This window comes from Solea solea, chromosome 16 (genome assembly GCF_958295425.1).
Source record: "Solea solea chromosome 16, fSolSol10.1, whole genome shotgun sequence".
In the NCBI taxonomy this organism is placed as follows: Eukaryota; Metazoa; Chordata; class Actinopteri; order Pleuronectiformes; family Soleidae; genus Solea; species Solea solea.
In genome coordinates this window covers 16,019,107-16,044,800 of record NC_081149.1, presented here as the reverse complement: position 1 = coordinate 16,044,800, position 25,694 = coordinate 16,019,107, and the positions used below count along the sequence as shown (strand labels likewise).

Below are 25,694 nucleotides of genomic sequence, written 5' to 3'. Positions count from 1 at the left end.
TTTCTCACCCCAGTGAAGGACAGAGAGATTAGACACCTGGTCAACAAATGCGTAGCAAAAACATCCACGGATGTAGATGACCTCGACATGAAGCTAAATTAGAAAGTAATAGATGACAGAGACATTTCCCACCAAACGAAAGTGGCAAAAGTAGTGCCATTGTTCAAGAAAGGGGACATACACGAATTGACTAATTACAGACCAGTCTCAATACTACCACAACTGTCAAAGATTCTGGATAAACTATTTAACCATAGGCTAGACAACTTCATTAACAAACACAATCTTCTATATATTGATTGGATCATTTTGTGACTCTGAGTGCTACCTGATGCTGAAACATGTTTTTGTCAAAATGTCATACGAAAAAGAAAAGAAAAGAAAAAAAAATGATGTATTGTACGATGAATATATGTATTCTGTGGGTAATGGGGGCGGGACTAGAAGAGCTTTTGCTTCTCCCGCTTTCCCTTTCGGTTATGTGTATTGTGTGGACTACACTAAGATGATGTGTGATAAGTGATCTAACTGACATGACCGAAATAAATAAATAAATCACAATTCCTAATGTGTCCACCAGAGGGATTTTTTGTAGGGATGGCTTTGTCTTGTATCTGATACAGACACCGATATCGCAAACTTGAGTATCTATTGATACCGATATCAGTCCGATCCATTTTTATTTTAGACTTTTTAAACTAAGCAGTGAACAACACATTTGGTTTAAGGTTTCAAGCTATTTCAAAAGCATAATTCTTCATTTTCTGATAATCTGATCCAGTGATTTTGACAAATATCGGACCAATACTGATACCAAGTATCGTTCATCCCTAAATTTTTGTTGACATTAAAATAGAAGTGTTGGCTGAGATAATACTATAGATATTTTCAAGCTCCCTCATTTTAATATCAACCCCAAAACACATTACATTTAGATTATATTCTGGATTACTCTCATGTTGTTGTCAGTTTCCTAATAATTTTTTTAATCACTCTACAAATTTAAACAAACATATTCTCATATGAGAACAGCAAAAATGTAAAATAGATGCAGACTCTGTTCCATGTCTTTCTTGTCAGGTTTTCTCTATTTTTCTTTGAGTAATGTGTAATCCCCCTGTGGTGAATGATTTATTAGGTGAATCTTCTGGATTACGAAAGTGTGCAATTTAAGTACTTATCTTTTCCCCTAATTAGAAACAAAAGCAGAGACTTTGCTCTTTGGTAAACATATGGCAAGTGAGCATCCTTATCTAACCTGATGTTTTCTTAACAAAATTGTCAGACCTCCTATTCAAGGAATGTCAGCCTAAATTCTAACTTTTATTCCCAACTCACGTTCAATTTCTATAAGAACTCTCTGTTCCACTTTGATATCTTCATAGGAAACCTGTGTTAATTCTACATAGACTTCATAGTATTTGAAGCTCCATTCACTGGCTAACTAGCTCACCAACTCATCAGCAAAGTTCATCAAATATTTGCCAGAGCCAATGATAAAAACTCCCCCCTTCGTTGTTGAATATGAATAAGAGTTTATGGCAGGTCAGAGGAGAAACATTGTCAGGCTCAGAACAGTCACACTGGAGTCACAGATCAGTTTGGAAGAGTCAGTGTTGCGTCGTCTGCTCTTGTGACCTGATCTCACTGAGAATCCATGGCGGATAAGAAGATGGAGATGTGTGAAGTGGAGACGTCTCTGATGACTTCAGAGTCTAAACCAGCTCCGGCCAGAACTCCCAACAAGTTTGAGAAGATATATCAGCCGTGCCTGGGCGAGCTGGTGGGAACCGCGTTCTTCGTGTTCATTGGCTGCGTGTCAGTCATAGAGAACGAGGAGTCTATGGGGAGGCTTCAGCCAGCTTTGGTGCATGGTTTTGCTGTCGCTGTCTTGGTGACTTGCATGGCTGAGATTAGGTGAGGGTCACAGTTTTCATGCCATGGGATTGTGGATGGTCAAGATTCATTTAAACATAAAGAAAATGCCTATTGGTTCATTAGAAATTAAGAATAGGATTAGTGGTAAAAAATAGATTAATTGGAGAACAGTAATTCTGACATAGGACACATTTCCCATCTTTTCTACTGAAAAATACATGATTAATTACATTTAAACTCTGTTGAACTATTTCTTTGTATCTTGATTTACTTCACTTTGAATCCTTTATATCATTTTCTTTGTATTCAAAGTGAAGGATAAAAAAAAATAGTCTTGATCAAAACCATTGACTTTGAATCACTTCATGTGCTGAACAAAACATTGCTCAGATTATACTCAGATGTAAAGTTTTCTCTCATCTCACCAGTGGCTCTCATTTCAACCCTACATTCACCCTGGCCATCTATCTGTGTGGGGGCATGGAGCTGAATATGGTGGCCCCATATCTTGCATGTCAGCTGGTTGGAGGGATGCTGGGAGCTGCTATGGCAAAGGTGCTGCTGTCAATTTTGTTATAAATTATAAATATCCAGTTTAAACTGTCTCATACAGTATATTACAACTTCAATTGAATCATCGCTGACTGATGCTGACAGGTGATGACCTTCAACGACAACTTTGCCAAAGTCCACGGGGCTGCGTTTGCTGTGCTGCAGTCAGACGACCAAGTTGGAAGAGCTCTGTTTGGAGAAGTCGCCATGACCTGCCTGATCACCATGGTGCTGCTGCTGGGTGCCTTAAACACCAAGACCAGGAACCCCATGGTGCCTTTCCTGGTTGGCTGCACTGTAATCATGAACATCTTGGCTGGGTGAGTAAAAAGTTGTGAGAGGAAGACCTGTGCATCGACATTATATCACATATTTTTGGGCTAAGGTTTAATCCGTCTTGGAGCGACATTTTGCAACAAAAAAAATATTTGGATGATGCATTTAAGCTGCAGTGTGTAACTTTTTATAATAAAAAAAAAGAACTGTTCAGGCTCTCTTTGGTCTTCATGAACAAATACAATGCAACATTATTTGTTCGTTACGTCCATCTGAAAATGGGCTTTGTCAAACAATACTATCAGACCTGCCTGAGGGAGCATTTGTGTGTTTACACCAGCAGCATTTTATGGATGACATACATTTATCCTATCAAACTGCAGTGAGACCAGGTTTTTAAGCAGCAGTATTCACAAAGCTTCTTCGAGTTGTCTTCGAGTTTTGAGTCAACTTTCTGACTTTACTAGTGCAATATTACTAGGTGCATTTACATGCACGGTAAAAGTCTGATTTTAGTCGGACTGAGACAATAATTTGGTTTTCTTAATGTCATGTAAACAAGTTAAACCTACTAAAATCGAGCTAGTCTTAGTCAGACTAACATACCTGGATAATCAAATCCAATCCAATTTTATTTATAAAGCCCATTTTTAAACAACAGGGTGGACCATAGTGCAGTACATATGACACAAACAACAATTAGAGGGCTAAAAGGATTAACAATACATAAGTCACACCTAAAAGACGATACAAGAAGCATTTAAAAGCAATAAGAAAAGTAAGAAATAAGATAAAACACTCAGAACAGAACTCACTCTGGGTTAAAAGCCAACGAAAATATATACGATACCATAATGCTGATATATTTAATCAGTATTATGTGAACTCTAAGTATTATGTGAAACTAGTGGACATTCATTTATAACCAAAAGTTACGCACTACAGTTTTAATGGTAATTTACAGATTTTTATCCATTGTAAGAATTGTATATTCCATCTTTGTATTTGCAGTTTTAAACTGTACTAGAACATTACCACTGTTATATTTTTGCTGTGTCAGTGACGCAAATAGATGCAAAAAAAGAGTTTTACATTGAGGTAATATTCCAAGACACAATGATGAAGCTGAATATATGATTTAATGGTTTTCAGTGGCGATATATCTGGGACATGTATGAACCCAGCCAGAGCCTTTGGTCCAGCTGTAGTGAGCAACTACTGGACCTATCACTGGGTCTACTGGGTTGGGCCTATCGCAGGAGGTCTAATAGCAGCAGTTTTGATCCGGTAAGTGTAAGAATATACTTTCCTACCAACATATAAACCCTAATACAACCATCATTTGTTCACTTGCATCTAAATTAATGACACATTACTAATTAAACTTCCTATTTTTTTGCAGACTCCTTCTTGGAGATGAGAAGATACGACTCATTCTGAAATAAACACATCAACTTAAATTAGATAGCTAGATCATGAATGGTTTCACCTTTTGCCTTTGTTGCATAACCTGCTTGTTTGACATGTTCTGTCATAGTTACACAATAAATTTGACCTTTTTTAAGTGAAATACTTGTTTGTTTTTTAATGCGTAGTATAAGAAAAATGTAGTGTGCCTTCATAGAATCAAATATTATACTGAGCTTACAGGTTTATTTAATATAAAACAGGTCCTGCTACTCCTTAAGGCTATAGGTTAGGTTAAGCAGAGCTGTAGATGATTAGTGAAATGAGTCAACATGCTTGTTCCACGAAATGAGAAAGTAAAATGGAAAAAGGTAATGCTGTGTTTTCCCACATGATGCCATTATTTCCAAATTTCATGGCATAAAACTTGTTTTCTTTTAGAACAAGATTCAGGGAGTTTATTGTCAAATGCACAGTAGAGAAAAAAAGGCAGCTACTTTTCTTGTTTCCCCTGCAAAACACTAACACACAAAAAAAACACTACAAGAACATATATTCCTAGGGCAGATAAATAAATGCTGGTTGGATGATTGTAATGCCAGACTCACAACCAAGTGCAGGAGAGGGGAAAATTGAATAACTCATTACCTTTTGAAGAGGGAAACCGCTATAGCCGAAAATTCAATCACTTCACATTTTCAACCACAAATGCTGCTCACTGTTAAAAGGGGACCAAATGGCAACCTTTTCAAAGCCAAGAGACATCTCTGCTCCAGCTTTGTGCTTCTGGTACCCTAGCAGTGAATGCCTGTTCGGCACAGGAGGGTATCACGCTGTTTCCATATTGTACCCCCGAGCTTCTCCACAGCAGTGGCCCACATGGGAAAGCGGGCCAGGCGGTGGGATAAACCAATTACCCCTCAGTCTGGGGCGAACTCCTGCCGGCGCACTATGCCACAGCTCCAGTCCGTGCCCTCCCCATGAGAGCCTGCTGGAGTTCCCAGAGAGGAGAATTGTGTGGTCTCAAAAGCCTGCAGAGAGGCTATATTTTTGCTTGGAAATTTGACATGGTGACCCCCAGGGACAATAATGAGGGAGGAAACTTCAAACTAAGGTTTGTGGAAAGCCGGAGTATTGATTTGAAGCAAAAAGAAAAAAGATATTTTGTATCCTGTAATTATGTCTGAGACACAGAAAAGGGTTCATCGTGAAAATATTGTATTAGCAGTCCACATTAAAACTTCTACAACAGCAAACACCATCATCATCATATTATTGCGTGGCAACATTTTTCAGTCTTTTCAATTTGGATTATTTATTTATCTTCTGAATAATGATGTAATAACATCCTGCAGCTTATCAAGTTTTAGAAATGTAGAGAAATATAAGAATATGTAGCAGAAGAAGAGAAAATGGGGACTGAGGGCCTGGTCTTTACTCCTCTAGCTCCTTGGATTCATGAGCCCTGATGGTTTCTAGATGACAGCAGCCGTGACAATGGTCATTATGTCTGCCAGAGGCCTTGCCACTGCAGGGCCATTGTGTGGGCCCCATTCACCACACAGTCATTTACACTTTCATTGGCAGCTATTTAGTCCTCATAAAAAGCTCAACACACCAATTTGTGAACTCTGCTCAGCCAAGGAGAAGTGTGGAATGGGCTCGGAAAGCAGTTGCTTTAAAAGTCAATTAATTGTTCCTCTCTTCTGGGAGGGGCAGAGGGGGAGGATCCCCCAGGCTTTGGGGCCTCACATCTGTCCATTCGTCTTCTTCAGCCTTGATGCAGGGGCCACACAACTCAAAAGAAAAGTCTCATTCAGTCTGCTAAGAACCTTGGCCATCTGAGGAGATTTTGTATTTCATTTTATGGTAGGGCTATCCCATTATCATAAGAATCTGATTACAGGGGAAAGGATGGGATGCAGAAGGAAAAGGACCAAAATAAGCTTGTTGGAAAGTTAAGCCCTAAATCCTATTCACCATAAAGGACCAGAGATTATGTGCCATATGATGGGAAACGAGGGCATGAGTTCATTTAAGCCTTTACCACGCCACCTATCAGGAAGAGCAGTCTGGGGACCAATGCAGGAAGAGAGTCTTAAGGGGCCAGTGCATTCTTGTGAGTTAAAGGACCTCATGAAATTTAGATTTTTATGCACTGGTCATGAACTCAGCTCTTCTGAATTCACCACCACTTATCTGGCCTTCAAAATGTAAATTTCTTGTTCAAAACAAATGTGTATGTAATTGGAAAATAGTATCAGACAATAAAACCAATTCATGTGGTCAAAATCCACTTTAATGTGCATTAAAATTACATCAGAGGGAGAACTGTGGCTGTAGATAATCCAGTAAATCAATTATATATATGTAGACCTGCAGAGTGGTCTTAGGCCCATCCAAATACCTAAAGGATTCCATGTGGTCTTTGAAAAAAGAAAATGTAACAAAATATTTTGGAGGAAGGTCATTTTTAAAATCAAAGTTTGAAATAAGGTCAAATTAAAACATTGTTTAACCAGATTTGGACAATGTTAAGCATCATTTGAATAAACAAAATAAAAAAGTACAGTACATTACATGTCATAAATACACAAAACAAATAGGATGTGAAACAGCACAAATTATTAAAATGGATTAAAAATAACCCCACCATCGCACATGTGCAAGCCTGTCTCCATTAAAACCAACCGGCGATTCAAAATTGTGGCACTTCCCTCCCACCTCGGTTCAGAGGGCAAACTGACACACACAGAGGCAGCAAAGTGAACAACAGTCGATCTGGAGCGAAGCACAAAGAGAGAGCAGCAACCCGACCCCTTCTCAGTCTCCTAGGAGCAAGGACAGTGATGGGAAAGAGACAAAAGCTGTCTCTCTCTGAGCCTTAGTGCAGGACGCCCCTGCTGCTTGCTTCTGTCCTTCTCTTCCAACTGGGGTTTTCACCAGAAATGCAGCAGCTTTACCCCTGCTGGTGACGCCACCTTGACAGCATATTAAAATGTTAGGGATCCGACAGTGCAAGTGCAGAATGCCTGTGGATAAAAAACGTTTGGGCTTAATAACAAGACCCTCAATCTAAAGGGAAGTCACAGGAATTCAGACGTGCTGCCTGGGCTGTCTTGTAAACAGACAGGAAGTCTTTGTACCGTGGTGCGCACCCTAACCAGGCTTCACCAAAGTGTTCTGAGCCAGTGAAAAGGAACTCTCCATCGCCGGGCTTTATGTGACACTGCAGGAGTGTGTTGATGTGTCCATGCCAAGATGAGACAGACTCAGAAGCACCAGAAGCCTCTTGTCTGTTAAAGAGTCCACTGCGCTGCCAGTACAGCCTCACTGCTGATACCTCCACCAACGACGTCTGACTTTCAGGGTAGTGGGTGATATTCTTGATGTAGCCGCGGACCACTGAAAAACACATAAATCATATCTCTCAACTTTGTGGTTCTGTGAGACAAAAAAAACAAACAAAGAAACCATCTCATTGTCATGCTCAGCACAGGAATCTCTCACTGTGCAACTGCTCCCTTATCTCTTTTTGATCTGTACTGATTGCATACAAAGCAAAACTACAGCTTTCTGGGCACAAGAGCACATTTCAACCCTGATCCAGGTAACACTAATCAGCAGTGGATGAAGTGCTCGGATCGTTTAAGGTAATGTTAGTAGTAATACTTAATACAAATACTCCGTTACAAATAATTAATGTAGACTTGTATATGTATTGTACTTGAATAAAAGTATCAAAGGTCCAGAGTGTGAGACTTCTTTATATAACTAGAAAATTCTGCGGCAACATTTTTGATCGAATACTGATTCTCAGTAGAATGCCTTGCTGGAGCATGCACTCTAACTATTACTTTTTTGTCTCATTTTGGACAACATACTAAACTATGACATTTTTGTCTCATTTTGGAAGACATACTATACTATGACCAAAAAGTCATACTTTAGTATGTCGTACAAAATTTGACCAAAAAGTCATACTTTAGTATTTCGTCCAAAATTTGACCAAAAAGTCATACTTTAGTATTTCTTACAAAATTTGACCAAAAAGTCATAGTATAGTATGTCGTCCAAAATTTGACAAAAAAGTCAAACTTTAGTATGTCGTCCAAAATTTGACAAAAAAGTCATAGTATAGTATGTCGTCCAAAATCTGACCAAAAAGTCATAGTATAGTATGTTGTCCAAAATTTGACAAAAAAGTCATAGTATAGTATGTTGTCCAAAATCTGACCAAAAAGTCATAGTATAGTATGTCGTCCAAAATTTTACAAAAAAGTCATAGTATAGTATGTCGTCCAAAATCTGACCAAAAAGTCATAGTATAGTATGTCGTCCAAAATTTGACCAAAAAATCATAGTATAATATGTCGTCCAAAATCTGACCAAAAAGTCATAGTATAGTATGTTGTCAAAAATTTGACCAAAAAATCATAGTATAGTATGTCGTCCAAAATCTGACCAAAAGTCATAGTATAATATGTCAAAAATTTGACCCAAAAGTCATAGTATAGTATGTCGTATCAGGTTGAAAAGAAATCTCAGTGGTGTAGGAGAATAAAATGCTGGCCTCTTTAACCAAGGATTGCAAGTTCAAGTCCTGTCTCAAGCAGCGCTGTGCTAGCCTAGTATTTCATCCAGATTTAGACAAAAAAGTCATACTTTAGTATGTCGTCGTAAATCACACAAAAATGTCATAGTTTAGTATGTCGTCCAAAATTTGACCAAAATGTCATAGTATAGTATGTCGTTCTAAGTTCGACAAAAAAGTCATACTATAGTATGTCGTCCAAAATGTGACAAAAAAGTCATAGGTTAGTATGTCGTCCAAAATGTGACAAAAAAGTCATACTATAGTATGTCGTCCAAAATGTGACAAAAAAGTCATACTTTAGTATGTCGTCCAAAATGTGACAAAAAAGTCATACTATAGTATGTATTCCAAAATTTGACAAAAAAGTCATAGGTTAGTATGTCGTCCAAAATGTGACAAAAAAGTCATAGGTTAGTATGTCGTCCAAAATGTGACAAAAAAGTCATACTATAGTATGTCGTCCAAAATGTGACAAAAAAGTCATACTATAGTATGTCTTCCAAAATTTGACAAAAAAGTCATAGGTTAGTATGTCGTCCAAAATGTGACAAAAAAGTCATAGGTTAGTATGTCGTCCAAAATGTGACAAAAAAGTCATAGGTTAGTATGTTGTCCAAAATGTGACAAAAAAGTCATACTATAGTATGTCGTCCAAAATGTGACAAAAAAGTCATACTATAGTATGTCGTCCAAAATGTGACAAAAAAGTCATACTTTAGTATGTCGTCCAAAATGTGACAAAAAGTCATACTTTAGTATGTCTTCCAAAATGTGATAAAAAAGTCATACTATAGTATGTCCTCCAAAATTTTACAAAAAAGTCATACTATAGTATGTCGTCCAAATTTTGACAAAAAAGTCATACTATAGTATGTCGTCCAAAATGTGACCAAAAGGTCATACTATAGTATGTCGTCCAAATTGTGATGAAAAAGTCATACTATAGTATGCCGCCAAAATGTTACAAAAAAGTCATACTTTAGTATGTCTTCCAAAATTTGACAAAAAAGTCATAGGTTAGTATGTCGTCCAAAATGGGACAAAACAGTCATAGGTTAGCATGTCGTCCAAAATATGACAAAAAAGTCATACTTTAGTATGTCGTTCTAAGTTCGACAAAAAGTCATAGTATAGTATGTCGTCCAAAATCTCACCAATAAGTCATAGTATAGTATGTCTTCCAAAATCTCACCAATAAGTCATAGTATAGTATGTCGTCCAAAATCTGACCAATAAGTCATACTTTAGTATGTCGTGCAAAATTTGACCAAAAAGTCATAGTATAGAATGTCGTTCAAAATTTGACCAAAAAGTCATAGTATAGTATGTCGTCCAAAATTTGAAAAAAAGTCATACTTTAGTATGTCGCTCTAAGTTCGACAAAAAAGTCATAGTATAGCATGTCGTACAAAAATTTGACCAAAAAGTCATACTTTAGTATGTCGTCCATAATCTGACCAAAAAGTCATAGTATAGTATGTTGTCCAAAATTTTACCAAAAAGTCATAGTATAGTATGTCGTCCAAAATCGGACCAAAAAGTCATAGTATAGTATGTCGTCTAAAATTTGACAAAAAGTCATAGTATAGTATGTCGTCCAAAATCTGACCAAAAAGTCATAGTATAGTATGTCGTCCAAAATTTGAAAAAAAGTCATACTTTAGTATGTCGTCCAAAATGTGACAAAAAAGTCATACTATAGTATGTCGTCCAAAATGTGACAAAAAAGTCATACTATAGTATGTCTTCCAAAATTTGACCAAAAAGTCATAGTTTAGTATGTCGTCCAAAATTTGACCAAAAAGTCATAGTATAGTATGTCGTATCAAGGTGAAAAGGAATCTCAGTGGTGTAGGAGAATAAAACGCTGGCCGCTTAAACCAAGGATTGCAAGTTCAAGTCCTGTCTAAAGCAGTGCTGTGCTAGCCTAGTATTTCATCCAGAATTTGACAAAAAAGTCATAATTTAGTATGTCGTCGTAAATCACACAAAAATGGCATAGTTTAGTATGTCGTCCAAAATTTGACCAAAATGTCATAGTATAGTATGTCGTCCAAAATTTAACAAAAAGTCATAGTATAGTATGTCATCCAAAATCTGACCAAAAAGTCATAGTATAGTATGTCGTCCAAAATTTAACAAAAAGTCATAGTATAGTATGTCATCCAAAATCTGACCAAAAAGTCATAGTATAGTATGTCGTCCAAAATGTGACAAAAAAGTCATAGGTTAGTATGTCGTCCAAAATGTGACAAAAAAGTCATACTATAGTATGTCGTCCAAAATGTGACAAAAAAGTCATACTATAGTATGTCGTCCAAAATGTGACAAAAAAGTCATAATTAGTATGTCGTCCAAAATGTGACAAAAAAGTCATACTTTAGTATGTCTTCCAAAATGTGATAAAAAAGTCATACTATAGTATGTCCTCCAAAATTTTACAAAAAAGTCATACTATAGTATGTCGTCCAAAATGTGACCAAAAAGTCATACTATAGTCAGTCAGTCATCATCTACCGCTTTATCCTCCACCAGAGGGTCGCGGGGGGTGCTGTGCCAATCTCAGCTACATCGGGCGATAGGCGGGGTACACCCTGGACAGTTCGCCAGTCCATCGCAGGGCCACACACAGATAGAGACAAACAACCATTCACTCTCACACTCACTCCTATGGTCAATTTAGAGTGTCCAATTTACCTATCCCCACATTGCATGTTTTTGTAGGAGGAAGCCGGAGAACCCGGAGAGAACCCACGCACACACGGGGAGAAGATGCAAACTCCATGCAGAAAGGCCCTTGTTCCAACCGGGGCTCGAACCCGGGTCTTCTCTCTGCAAGGTGAGAGTGCTAACCACTACGCCAAAATTTGCCAAAAAGTCATACTTAAGTATGGCGTTCAAAATTTGACCAAGAAGTCATAGTATTGTATGTCGTCCAAAATCTGACCAAAAAGTCATAGTATAGTATGTCGTCCAAATTGTGATGAAAAAGTCATACTATAGTATGTCGTCCAAAATGTGACCAAAAAGTCATACTATAGTATGTCGTCCAAATTGTGATGAAAAAGTCATACTATAGTATGCCGCCAAAATGTTACAAAAAAGTCATACTTTAGTATGTCTTCCAAAATTTGACAAAAAAGTCATAGGTTAGTATGTCGTCCAAAATGGGACAAAACAGTCATAGGTTAGTATGTCTTCCAAAATTGGACAAAACAGTCATAGGTTAGTATGTCTTCCAAAATTTGACAAAAAAGTCATAGGTTAGTATGTCGTCCAAAATGGGACAAAACAGTCATAGGTTAGTATGTCGTCCAAAATATGACAAAAAAGTCATACTTTAGTATGTCGTTCTAAGTTCGACAAAAAAGTCATAGTATAGTATGTCGTCCAAAATCTCACCAATAAGTCATAGTATAGTATGTCGTCCAAAATCGGACCAAAAAGTCATAGTATAGTATGTCTTCCAAAATCTCACCAATAAGTCATAGTATAGTATGTCGTCCAAAATCTGACCAATAAGTCATACTTTAGTATGTCGTGCAAAATTTGACCAAAAAGTCACAGTATAGAATGTCGTTCAAAATTTGACCAAAAAGTCATAGTATAGTATGTTGTCCAAAATTTTACCAAAAAGTCATAGTATAGTATGTCGTCTAAAATTTGACAAAAAGTCATAGTATAGTATGTCGTCTAAAATTTGACAAAAAGTCATAGTATAGTATGTCGTCCAAAATCTGACCAAAAAGTCATAGTATAGTATGTCGTCCAAAATTTGAAAAAAAGTCATACTTAAGTATGTCGTCCAAAATGTGACAAAAAAGTCATACTATAGTATGTCGTCCAAAATGTGACAAAAAAGTCATACTTTAGTATGTCTTCCAAAATGTGAGAAATACAAGACGTGTGTCAAAGTGACAAAGAGCTCTAATGGCCTAAAGGATAAAGCACTGGCTTCCTCAGCCAGTGTTTGTGGGTTCAAGTCCCACCTGAGGCAGCCCAGTCACAGATTGGAATATTTGACAAGGAAATCATACTTTAGTATGTCTTCCAAAAAAGTCATACTATAGTACATCGTCCAAATTTTGACAAAAAAGTTCATACTATAGTATGTCGTCCAAAATGTGACAAAAAAGTCATACTATAATATGTCGTCCAAAATGTGACAAAAAAGTCATACTATAGTATGTCGTCCAAAATGTGACAAAAAAGTCATACTATAGTATGTCTTCCAAAATTTGACAAAAAAGTCATAGGTTAGTATGTCGTCCAAAATGTGACAAAAAGTCATAGGTTAGTATGTCGTCCAAAAATTTGACTAAAAAGTCATACTTTAGTATGTCGTCCATAATCTGACCAAAAAGTCATAGTATAGTATGTCGTCTAAAATTTGACAAAAAGTCATAGTATAGTATGTCGTCCAAAATCGGACCAAAAAGTCATAGTATAGTATGTCGTCCAAAATTTGAAAAAAAGTCATACTTTAGTATGTCGTTCTTAAGTCGACAAAAAAGTCATAGTATAGTATGTCATCCAAAATTTGACCAAAAAGTCATAGTATTGTATGTCGTCCAAAATCTGACAAAAAAGTCATAGTATTGTATGTCGTCCAAAATCTGACAAAACAGGTCATAGTATAGTATGTCATCCAAAATTTGACCAAAAAGTCATAGTATAGTATGTTGTCCAAAATTTTACCAAAAAGTCATAGTATAGTATGTCGTCCAAAATCGGACCAAAAAGTCATAGTATTGTATGTCGTCCAAAATCTGACAAAATAGGTCATAGTATAGTATGTCATCCAAAATTTGACCAAAAAGTCATAGTATAGTATGTTGTCCAAAATTTTACCAAAAAGTCATAGTATAGTATGTCGTCCAAAATCTGACCAAAAAGTCATAGTATAGTATGTTGTCCAAAATTTGACAAAAAAGTCATAGTATAGTATGTTGTCCAAAATCTGACCAAAAAGTCATAGTATAGTATGTCGTCCAAAATTTTACAAAAAAGTCATAGTATAGTATGTCGTCCAAAATCTGACCAAAAAGTCATAGTATAGTATGTCGTCCAAAATTTGACCAAAAAATCATAGTATAATATGTCGTCCAAAATCTGACCAAAAAGTCATAGTATAGTATGTTGTCAAAAATTTGACCAAAAAATCATAGTATAGTATGTCGTCCAAAATCTGACCAAAAAGTCATAGTATAATATGTCAAAAATTTGACCCAAAAGTCATAGTATAGTATGTCGTATCAGGTTGAAAAGAAATCTCAGTGGTGTAGGAGAATAAAATGCTGGCCTCTTTAACCAAGGATTGCAAGTTCAAGTCCTGTCTCAAGCAGCGCTGTGCTAGCCTAGTATTTCATCCAGATTTAGACAAAAAAGTCATACTTTAGTATGTCGTCGTAAATCACACAAAAATGTCATAGTTTAGTATGTCGTCCAAAATTTGACCAAAATGTCATAGTATAGTATGTCGTTCTAAGTTCGACAAAAAAGTCATACTATAGTATGTCGTCCAAAATGTGACAAAAAAGTCATAGGTTAGTATGTCGTCCAAAATGTGACAAAAAAGTCATACTATAGTATGTCGTCCAAAATGTGACAAAAAAGTCATACTTTAGTATGTCGTCCAAAATGTGACAAAAAAGTCATACTATAGTATGTCTTCCAAAATTTGACAAAAAAGTCATAGGTTAGTATGTCGTCCAAAATGTGACAAAAAAGTCATAGGTTAGTATGTCGTCCAAAATGTGACAAAAAAGTCATACTATAGTATGTCTTCCAAAATTTGACAAAAAAGTCATAGGTTAGTATGTCGTCCAAAATGTGACAAAAAAGTCATAGGTTAGTATGTCGTCCAAAATGTGACAAAAAAGTCATAGGTTAGTATGTTGTCCAAAATGTGACAAAAAAGTCATACTATAGTATGTCGTCCAAAATGTGACAAAAAAGTCATACTATAGTATGTCGTCCAAAATGTGACAAAAAAGTCATACTTTAGTATGTCGTCCAAAATGTGACAAAAAAGTCATACTTTAGTATGTCTTCCAAAATTTGACAAAAAGTCATACTTTAGTATGTCTTCCAAAATGTGATAAAAAAGTCATACTATAGTATGTCCTCCAAAATTTTACAAAAAAGTCATACTATAGTATGTCGTCCAAAATGTGACCAAAAGGTCATACTATAGTATGTCGTCCAAATTGTGATGAAAAAGTCATACTATAGTATGCCGCCAAAATGTTACAAAAAAGTCATACTTTAGTATGTCTTCCAAAATTTGACAAAAAAGTCATAGGTTAGTATGTCGTCCAAAATGGGACAAAACAGTCATAGGTTAGTATGTCTTCCAAAATTGGACAAAACAGTCATAGGTTAGTATGTCTTCCAAAATTTGACAAAAAAGTCATAGGTTAGTATGTCGTCCAAAATGGGACAAAACAGTCATAGGTTAGCATGTCGTCCAAAATATGACAAAAAAGTCATACTTTAGTATGTCGTTCTAAGTTCGACAAAAAGTCATAGTATAGTATGTCGTCCAAAATCTCACCAATAAGTCATAGTATAGTATGTCTTCCAAAATCTCACCAATAAGTCATAGTATAGTATGTCGTCCAAAATCTGACCAATAAGTCATACTTTAGTATGTCGTGCAAAATTTGACCAAAAAGTCATAGTATAGAATGTCGTTCAAAATTTGACCAAAAAGTCATAGTATAGTATGTCGTCCAAAATTTGAAAAAAAGTCATACTTTAGTATGTCGCTCTAAGTTCGACAAAAAAGTCATAGTATAGCATGTCGTACAAAAATTTGACTAAAAAGTCATACTTTAGTATGTCGTCCATAATCTGACCAAAAAGTCATAGTATAGTATGTTGTCCAAAATTTTACCAAAAAGTCATAGTATAGTATGTCGTCCAAAATCGGACCAAAAAGTCATAGTATAGTATGTCGTCCAAAATCTGACCAAAAAGTCATAGTATAGTATGTCGTCCAAAATCTGACCAAATAGTCATAGTATAGTATGTCGTCCAAAATTTGACCAAAAAGTCATCGTATAGTATGTCGTATCAGGGTGAAAAGAAATCTCAGTGGTGTAGGAGAATAAAACGCTGGCCTCTTAAACCAAGGATTGCAAGTTCAAGTCCTGTCTAAAGCAGCGCTGTACTAGCCTAATATTTCATCCAGAATTTGACCAAAATGTCATAGTATGTCGTCCAAAATTTAACAAAAAGTCATAGTATAGTATGTCGTCCAAAATCTGACCAATAAGTCATAGTATAGTATGTCGTCCAAAATCTGACCAATAAGTCATACTTTAGTATGTCGTGCAAAATTTGACCAAAAAGTCATAGTATAGTATGTCGTCTAAAATTTGACAAAAAGTCTTATTATAGTATGTCGTCCAAAATCTGACCAAAAAGTCATAGTATAGTATGTCGTCCAAAATTTGAAAAAAAGTCATAGTATTGTATGTCGTCCAAATTTGAAAAAAAATCATAGTATTGTATGTCGTCGAAAATCTGACCAATAAGTCATACTTTAGTATGTCGTTCTAAATTTGACAAAAAAGTCATAGTATAGTATGTCGTACAAAAAGTGGACCAAAAAGTCATAGTATAGTATGTCGTCCAAAATTTGACCAAAAAGTCATATTATTGTATGTCGTCCAAAATCTGACCAAAAAGTCATAGTATAGTATGTCGTCCAAAATTTGACCAAAAAGTCCTAGTATTGTATGTTGTCCAAAATTTGACCAAAAAGTCATAGTATTGTTTGTCGTCCAAAATCTGACCAAAAAGTCATAGTATAGTATGTCGTCCAAAATTTGACCAAAAAGTGATAGTATAGTATGTCGTACAAAAATTTGACCAAAAAGTCATAGTAAAGTATGTCGTTCTAAATTCGACAAAAAAGTCATAGTATAGTATGTCTTACAAAATTTGACAATAAAGTCATACTTTAGTATGTTGTCCAAAATTTGACCAAAAAGTCATACTTTAGAATGTCGTTCTAAATTCAACAAAAAAGTCATAGTATTGTATGTCGTACAAAATTTGACAAAAAAAACATAGTATTGCATGTCGTCCAAAATCTGACAAAAAAGTCATAGTATAGTATGTCGTCCAAAATTTGACCAAAAAGTCATAGTACGGTATGTCGTCCAAAATTTGACAAAAAAGTCATAGTATAGTATGTTGTACAAAAATTGGATCAAAAAGTCATAGTATAGTATGTCGTCTAAAATCTTACATTAAAGTCATAGTATAGTATGTCGTCCAAAATTTGACCCAAAAGTCACAGTATAGTATGTCGTCCAAAATTTGACCAAAAAGTCATAGTACAGTATGTCCTCCAAAATCTGACCAAAAAGTCATAGTATAGTATGTCGTCCAAAATTTGACCAAAATGTCATAGTATTGTATGTCGTCCTAATTTGACAAAAAAGTCATAGTATAGTATGTCGTCCAAAATTTGACCAAAAAGTCATATTATTGTATGTCATCCAAATTTGACAAAAAAATGTTAGTATTGTATGTCGTCCAAAATTTGACCAAAAGGTCCTAGTATTGTATGTTGTCCAAAATTTGACCAAAAAGTCATAGTATTGTATGTCGTCCAAAATCTGACCAAAAAGTCATAGTATAGTATGTCGTCCAAAATTTGACCAAAAAGTGATAGTATAGTATGTCGTCCAAAATTTGACCAAAAAGTCATACTTTAGTATGTAGTCCAAAATCTGACCAAAAAGTCATAGTAAAGTATGTCGTACAAAAATTTGACCAAAAAGTCATAGTATAGTATGTCGTTCTAAATTCGACAAAAAAGTCATAGTATAGAATGTCTTACAAAATTTGACAATAAAGTCATACTTTAGTATGTTGTCCAAAATTTGACCAAAAAGTCATACTTTAGAATGTCGTTCTAAATTCAACAAAAAAGTCATAGTATAGTATGTCGTACAAAATTTGAAAAAAAAAACATAGTATTGCATGTCGTCCAAAATCTGACCAAAAAGTCATGGTATAGTATGTTGTCCAAAATATGACCAAGAAGTCATAGTATAGTATGTCGTCCAAAATTGGACCAAAGAGTCATAGTATAGTATGTAGTCCAAAATTGGACCAAAAAGTCATAGTATAGTATGTCGTCCAAAATTTGACAAAAAGTCATAGTATAGTATGTCGTTCTAAATTTGACCAAAAAGTCATACTTTAGTATGTCGCCCAAAATTTGACAAAAAAGTCATACTTTAGTATGTTGTCCAAAATTTTACCAAAAAGTCATACTTTAGTATGTCGTTCTAAATTCAACAAAAAAGTCATAGTATAGTATGTCGTACAAAATTTGACAAAAAAATCATAGTATTGCATGTCGTCCAAAATCTGACCAAAAAGTCATGGTATAGTATGTTGTCCAAAATATGACCAAGAAGTCATAGTATAGTATGTCGTCCAAAATTTGACCAAAAAGTCATACTTTAGTATGTCGTCCAAAATCTGACCAAAAAGTCATAGTATAGTATGTCGTCCAAAATTTGACCAAAAAGTGATAGTATAGTATGTCGTCCAAAATTTGACCGAAAAGTCATACTTTAGTATGTAGTCCAAAATCTGACCAAAAAGTCATAGTATAGTATGTCGTACAAAAATTTGACCAAAAAGTCATAGTATAGTATGTCGTCCAAAATCTGACCAAAAAGTCATGGTATAGTATGTAGTCCAAAATTGGACCAAAACGTCATAGTATAGTATGTCGTCCAAAATTTGACAAAAAAGTCATAGTATAGTATGTCGATCTAAATTCGACAAAAAAGTCATAGTATAATATGCCATTCAAAATTTGACTAAAATGTAATACTTTAGTATGTCATTCAAAATTTGACAAAAATGTTATACTTTAGTATGTCGTCCTAAATTTGACAAAAAAGTCATAGTATAGTATGTCGTCCAAAATTTGACCATAAGGTCATAGTATAGTATGTCGTCCAAAATTTGACAAAAAGTCATACTTAAGTATGTCGTTCTAAATTCGACAAAAAAGTCATAGTATAGTATGTGGTCCAAAATTTGACCAAAAAGTCATACTTTAGTATGTCGCCCAAAATTTGACAAAAAAGTCATAGTATAGTATGTCGTCCAAAATTTGACAAAAAAGTCATAGCATAGTATGTCATCCAAAATTTGACAAAAAGTCATACTTTAGTATGTCGTTCTAAATTCGACAAAAAAGTCATAGTATAGTATGTCTTACAAAATTTGACAATAAAGTCATACTTTAGTATGTTGTCCAAAATTTTACCAAAAAGTCATACTTTAGTATGTCGTTCTAAATTCAACAAAAAAGTCATAGTATAGTATGTCGTACAAAATTTGACAAAAAAATCATAGTATTGCATGTCGTCCAAAATCTGACCAAAAAGTCATGGTATAGTATGTCGTCCAAAATTTGACCAAAAAGTCACACTTTAGTATGTCGTCCAAAATTTGACCAAAAAGTCACACTTTAGTATGTCGTCCAAAATTTGACAAAAAAGCCATAGTATAGTATGTCGTCCAAAATTTGACAAAAAAGTCATACTTTAGTATGTCGTTCTAAATTCGACAAAAAAGTCATAGTATAGTATGTCGTCCAAAATTTGACCAAAAAGTCATACTTTAGTATGTCGTCCAAAATCTGACCAAAAAGTCATAGTATAGTATGTTGTCCAAAATTTGACCAAAAAGTGATAGTATAGTATGTCGTCCAAAATTTGACCAAAAAGTCATACTTTAGTATGTAGTCCAAAATCTGACCAAAAAGTCATAGTATAGTATGTCGTTCTAAATTCGACAAAAAAGTCATAGTATAGTATGTCGTCCAAAATCTGACTAAATAGTTATAGTATAGTATGTCGTCCCAAATCACTCAAAAAAGTCATAGTATAATATGCCATTCAAAATTTGACTAAAATGTAATACTTTAGTATGTCATTCAATATTTGACAAAAATGTTATACTTTAGTATGTCGTCCAAAATTTGACCATAAGGTCATAGTATAGTATGTCGTCCAAAATTTGACAAAAAGTCATACTTAAGTACGTCGTTCTAAATTTGACCAAAAAGTCATACTTCAGTATGTCGTCCAAAATTTTTAACATTTTGACAAAATATGACAAAAAGCAATACTTTGGCATTTCGTCCAAAATCACACAAAACTGTCACAGTTTATATGTTGTCCAAAATTAGACAAAGAAGTCACAGTTTAGTATGTCGTTAGAAATGAGACAAAAAATCACAGTTTAGTATGTCGACCAAAAAGTTACCAAAAAGTTGTAGTTTAGTATGTCGTCCAAAAAGTTGTAGTTTAGTAAGACATCCAAAATGAGACAAAAAAGGTCACTGTTTAGGTCACAGTTTAGTAAGACGTCCAAAATGAGACAAAAAAAAGGTCACACTTTAGTAAGACGTCCAAAATGAGACAAAAATATCATAGTTAGAGTGCTTGCTCCTGCAAGGCATTCTAGTGAAAACTCCCTAAAACCTCTAAGAAACCAACATGTTTTAAAGTTGTCATATTTCAAGAATGATTTAAATTTGTGAAAATTGACAGTTTTAAAATCAACCTCGTCTTGATTTTTAAAAACTCCAAAGCAGAGTTTTATCATGGGAGTGAGCTTTAACAAGAAATCTCACAGCAATGTTTTCATGTAAAAAAATGTTGTGTATGTTGGGAATTGAGGGCAGGAGAAGAGTTTGTTTAGAGATTTCTGTGATTAGTTTTCTTGATCTCAAGAGTGTGTGGAGTGCACTCTAGGAGCCGCCCACACATGCCGCACACACTCATTATAAAATTTGAAAACGTTAAATAAAAAAGTACAAAACGTAAACTGCGATTGTTTTAAACCCATAACATATATATCAAAACTTTGACTTAGGTGATAAAGGTCCCAAGTCTTGTCACCTCCCTAAAGCAAGGCCCATTCCTTAAGTGCATACAAAGTAATAGATTTATTCTAAGGCAACAGAAACAAAATAGTTTTTATTTTTAAGCAATTATTTACTTATAGATGTATGTGTATATACGTACATGCATGCGTTGTATATTCCATTTCTGCCAACAAACCCTCATAAATGTGACACACTGGACTTTGGAATTCACTTGTAGTGACTGAGAATTTATGTGCATGCACCTTTTGGATGACTCTTTTTTCACATTTGGAAACATTTCCATCCATGTCCTGTTTTTTATACCAAACATTAGTGTTTGAGAACAAGTTTGTGACTGTTTGTGGGTTCCATGATCGCGTTTCCTCAGTTCCTCACTTCCTTTCCTCTCTTCTTTTCCTCACTTCCTTCCCTCCCTTCTTACTTCCTCTTTTCCCCACTTCTTCACTTCTCCATAGCTGTTTTATCATAATACGTAATACCAGCCATTTGTCGGCTGAAAGAGTTGTTGGGTGGTGTGTTCCTTTCTTTGATTGTGTTTATATCCTGTGAAGCACTTTGTGTTGCATGGCCTTGTATGAAAAGTTTGATTGAGTGATTTATATCACGTTGTTAAGTAAGAGTTTTGAAGAGGAGAGGCATGTTTTATATTACAATTACAAACACACCTTGGGTTTATAAAGTACCTACCAAAGTCACTGTTGCAGATGGCCATGAGGAGTTCTGTGTCATTGCAGGGTCGACAGGAAGCTGTAAACAAAGACAATGTTTGCTGTTTAAATTCTATAATTTTCTCAGTCACTCCACGTTTTCCCTGTAAATTATAATCAACATCTCCCAAAGCTGCATGACTGACAGTGATTGATAGATGGTGTCATTTCTCCTCCACCGCTTCACTGACCAAAGCTCTCACACACTTGCCTCATCACATCACAGAGAGGAGAAACCAGGGTTTAGAAGAAGGAATGCTGCTCTTGTGTTCGTGCTCTGCCCACCACATTGCCTGCGGATCAAAAACCCCCGCTATAGTCTTGACTCCTATTGTATCTACCTAATTGAATGACCCTGTGCCAATGCAGGAGACCGCAGGAGTCAAACACTCTGGGAGCGATACAGAAAAGATAAACCAGCAGCTGCCTATTATACACTGAGAATGACATCACCACTTTGGGAAAAAGCCCGCACACAAAGATAAATGCTAATAAACACACGGGAACAATGGTCAAGCATGTGTGGAATCTGCAAAGTATGTGTAGTCACAGTTCTTGTGCCTTGGCCTGATGCCCTCCGGCCACCCTGTGGTCTGTATTACCATCTCTGCTTTGTCCCTCAATGGAAACTATGCAGTCAGACAAAAACATGAGACTGACCAGCAGCTGCAGAAAAAATGGGGTCTGCAATTACATAGCTGCTGTTTTTCTAAACCATAATTTAGGATTGCAGGATTTCATGCAGCAGATGACGCAAATGTGTAATGTTTTAAACTTTATAAAGTTAGAACAAACTGTTGTTTTCTAATGTTTTACAATGCAACAATTAAGAAAAACAAATGATCTGTCCTTCCTGTTTGGTAATAACATGGTTATAAATGTTTATTGCTCTGTCATGAATGCTCTATACGTTGGTAAGGAATTGTTTTAACTGCAGACTTTTTTTTGGTGAAGTGATATTGATATGATCAATCAGATTTATTTGATTGTCCTCTATGATTGCTTATCACAGAGGACAAATGTCTGATAAAAGTGATACTTGTTTATAGGTGATGATTATTATATTGAATAAACAATAATCGTTAGCTAAAGTTCAGTAAGGCCTTTATAACGGGTTTATGCAGCATTGACCAGCTGTAATTTAAACATTGCTTGTGTATTACTTATTTATAAGTTGGCATATTTTGTTCTCACAAACTTGAGAAATGCTGTTAAGTTTTTAGTTTAAAATTCTATTTCAGAAAGGTACGTTTTTGATTACCCCATTTATTTACATTGCTTTTCTCAAAATGATACAGACACATGCAGAGCAGAGATACAGACCAAAAGTGTTGTTCAACAAATATATTATTTTAGCAATTTTGTGTACTGTTTGGTAAACTGTCAGATTTCATCAAATGAGGGGAAGGAAATCGACCAAACATATCGGCCAAAATGGTCATTTTTGGCATTTGGCTGCCCTTATAAAACCTTTTCGGCTGACAAGGTAAAAAATAGCATATTTTAAGTGTTAAGCTTGCTTACACTTGTACTCACTCTGTATCCCGCTGCTGTGGCCCACGTTGCGCGCCGCTCTCCTGTTCCTCAGAAGCTCATACCTGAAGCTCATAGTGCGTCTGCTCCAGTGTCCGTCACTCTGTAGCGGGCTGGGCTGGAGGTAGAGAGCGGGCGTGCGCGCGCCATCCGCCCGGAAACAGAATACCTGGCGCTGCCGCTCGCCATCAGTCACCAGCAGCTCCAGCTCTCCTGCGCGTTCGATGAACACGCTGGCTCCGCCGAAGGAGGGAGAAGGTTTGATGCAGACAGTTGTGCGCAGGTTGGAGGACAGGTTCGGCTCCAGGACCAATCTGACAGCTTGGCCCGGGAAGACCCACCTCACCCAGCCCTGGGTACAGCGCAACCGCACCTGGAGCACGATCCTGGAGTCCACGCCAGCTGCAAAACCGCTGCATTTAAAAGCAGTGATTAGTTTAACAACTGTCAAAAAATATGGTTTAAAAAATGCAACTGCGTAAAAACATCTCCACAATGGCAGCTAAATGTATACAAAAATGCGTAATAATTAATTAACTAATCATTTTGAATCAGCTATAATTAATTGTTTAAAAACAACACATTTTAATAATCCAAAGTGGTTCGCTAAAAATGTTGAATAAACACAGCAGTATTCATTTCTGCACTTCAGCAACATGTTTCACAAAAGTTAGGGATCAATCAGATATTTTGTTAATTTGTTTGTCTTCATAGTGTTGAAATAATAGCAAATAATTAATTTAAGAGGAAATGTGTCCTCAAGAAAATGACTTCACTCCTGGTGACTTTTCCTCTTTCCTTTTCATGTTCTTCTCATGTTTTTATTCCAAAAATAAGAATGCCTCTCACCTCCCAGTCCAGTTGCACGGATCAGCTGCACAGTGCCGCAACAGAAGCGCCAGGAAATGCAGCCAAATCATCTCCTTTGAAAACATGTCACCCGAACGAAGACAATAAGCATCCAGAGAGAAGTGGAGGACAGCGCGAGGCTGTGAAGAACGTCTGCGTGTGAGGCATCGAGAGGATCTCTGCTGCTACCAGCGTGGTTCAGCTTTAATGCGCTCGTTCTCTCTCTCTCTCTCTCTCTCTCTCTCTCTCTCTCTCACACACACACACACACACACACACACAGGCCTGAACAAAGCGTTTTCCACAACATCCACAAAAAACTGTTCATATCTAACAGTTGACCTCACCAACATTCAAATATTCAAATATAACCAGAAATGAGGGCCTGCCTATAATTAGGACCAGCTTTTGAGGATTAGTGGTGCCAGAAAAAGTCCTAAAGAGGTAACAAATACAAATACAGAGAGAGAGAGAGAGGGAGGGAGGGAGGGAGGGAGGGAGAGCAGAGTTGTTATGGAGATTCTGCTCCCTATAGCTTTTATGTCTTCTCTTTCTTTTAAGAGACAAAAAGATTTCAAGTCTTCAGCATCTGTCAACAGTTCATCCACTGTTTAAACAACTCACATTATAGTCGTTGTTTCCTGATTATTGTTCAAATTAAGTTAGTGATCGTATTATTTATATAAATTAAAGTCTTTTTCACCTGTTTTTGTATGAATGACTCATTTCAGAAAGTGGCAAAGAGAGGAAAAAAGAAAGCAGAGAATCAAAGATGGGTGTCAGTGTTTCTGTGCTTGAGCTTCATCTAGTGGCGATGTGTGGTGCAACACACACACACACACACACACACAGTGAGTGGCCTCACATCTGGAAGATGTAACTCAACAGCCGCTAATATTGGAGATAAACACAAATCGGAATGTTACCATCTTTCACCAAGGACCGATTCCACGAGGACGACGTGTTTCACTTCATCTCAACTCAGATAAAAAGATTAAAAAGAGAGGAAAAAAGTTGCAGAAGTTTGGCACCAGTTCAAGCTGCCGGTGATGATGATGATGGCGACATCTTGTGGAGGTGAAACTCCGTGGGCCGTGCCGTGCAGGCCACTCTCTCCATAATGGCCGCACGAAGCTTCTTCTCGTTTTCGCTTAGAAAAGGCCCAGAGGCAGCAGCACATCAAAGGGTCGAGGCTTCTGACGGATATGTTTATGAGTAAATTACACTCACATGCAGAAATGCTCCAAATGTTGTCTCGTGCAGCTGCAGGAAGGGAAAAAAAAGCCCTGCTGCTGCTGCTCAAATCACTATAATACGGACGAAACTGATTAAACAGACTCACTGAAAAATACATTCATATTTACGAAACATCTGCAGCTGTTATGGCCGATGCTTCAGAAACAGGTTTCCCCTTTTATTTCTTATATTAAACTGCAACATTAAACTACAACGCAGCTTTAATGTTGTCAGTTCTGTTACATTAAGCAGAAAGCAGAGGGAGTTCTGCGGAGGGGTCAAACTGGGTCAACAAAGGCCAAAAGCGTCACGTGTGGAAAAACATCGTCTTTTATTGGCACAGTGCAGCCCGAATCCTTGACATAATAGACTGTAATGCAACAATGAGATGCAAATAATCAACAATATATCGACAAATAAATGCAATCATGGCCTTTAAATCATTCCAAAACGACTTTAGTGTGGGATCCAGTCTGTGAGTCATTGGTTCACATGTGTCCAACAACATTTTAACCATATATTACATGTTTGCTTTAAAAGTACTCGGGAAAACTCTGCCTGCTTCAAGGCCTAACTGGAGTTTGCCCAGTTATAATTTGAAATCAGTCAACAACAGCGTGTGAGACAGTGGAGATGATAAAGAAGAGGAACATGGTGTGTCCGTTTTAATTAGTTATAGACTAATTATATCAATGATGAAGTACCACAACACTCACACGAG

The 25,694-nt window shown here is 36.2% G+C and overlaps 2 protein-coding genes across 3 annotated transcripts; one reads left to right on the top strand and one right to left on the bottom strand.

The window, feature by feature from the left end:
* Positions 1 to 1,560: 1,560 nt before the first annotated feature.
* Positions 1,561 to 4,276, top strand: aqp8b (aquaporin 8b). The gene is made up of 5 exons (XM_058653930.1): positions 1,561 to 1,917; positions 2,307 to 2,433; positions 2,536 to 2,750; positions 3,859 to 3,993; positions 4,109 to 4,276. Exons 1-5 carry the CDS (start codon positions 1,658 to 1,660, stop codon positions 4,149 to 4,151), a joined length of 780 nt encoding a protein of 259 aa, XP_058509913.1. The 5' UTR covers positions 1,561 to 1,657; the 3' UTR covers positions 4,152 to 4,276.
* A 2,124-nt stretch (positions 4,277 to 6,400) lies between these two features.
* On the bottom strand, positions 6,401 to 23,944 carry LOC131475670 (meteorin-like protein). 2 transcript variants are annotated; one of them, XM_058653936.1, is made up of 4 exons: positions 23,738 to 23,944; positions 22,880 to 23,301; positions 21,336 to 21,395; positions 6,401 to 7,518 (listed from the first exon to the last, which is right to left on the bottom strand). In XM_058653936.1, the coding sequence occupies exons 1-4, from the start codon at positions 23,821 to 23,823 to the stop codon at positions 7,184 to 7,186; spliced, it is 903 nt and encodes a 300-aa protein (XP_058509919.1). In that variant the 5' UTR covers positions 23,824 to 23,944; the 3' UTR covers positions 6,401 to 7,183. The 2 variants fall into 2 exon arrangements, with proteins under 2 accessions (XP_058509919.1, XP_058509920.1); XM_058653937.1 differs by having other exon boundaries at positions 22,892 to 23,301.
* Between the last annotated feature and the right edge of the window lie 1,750 nt (positions 23,945 to 25,694).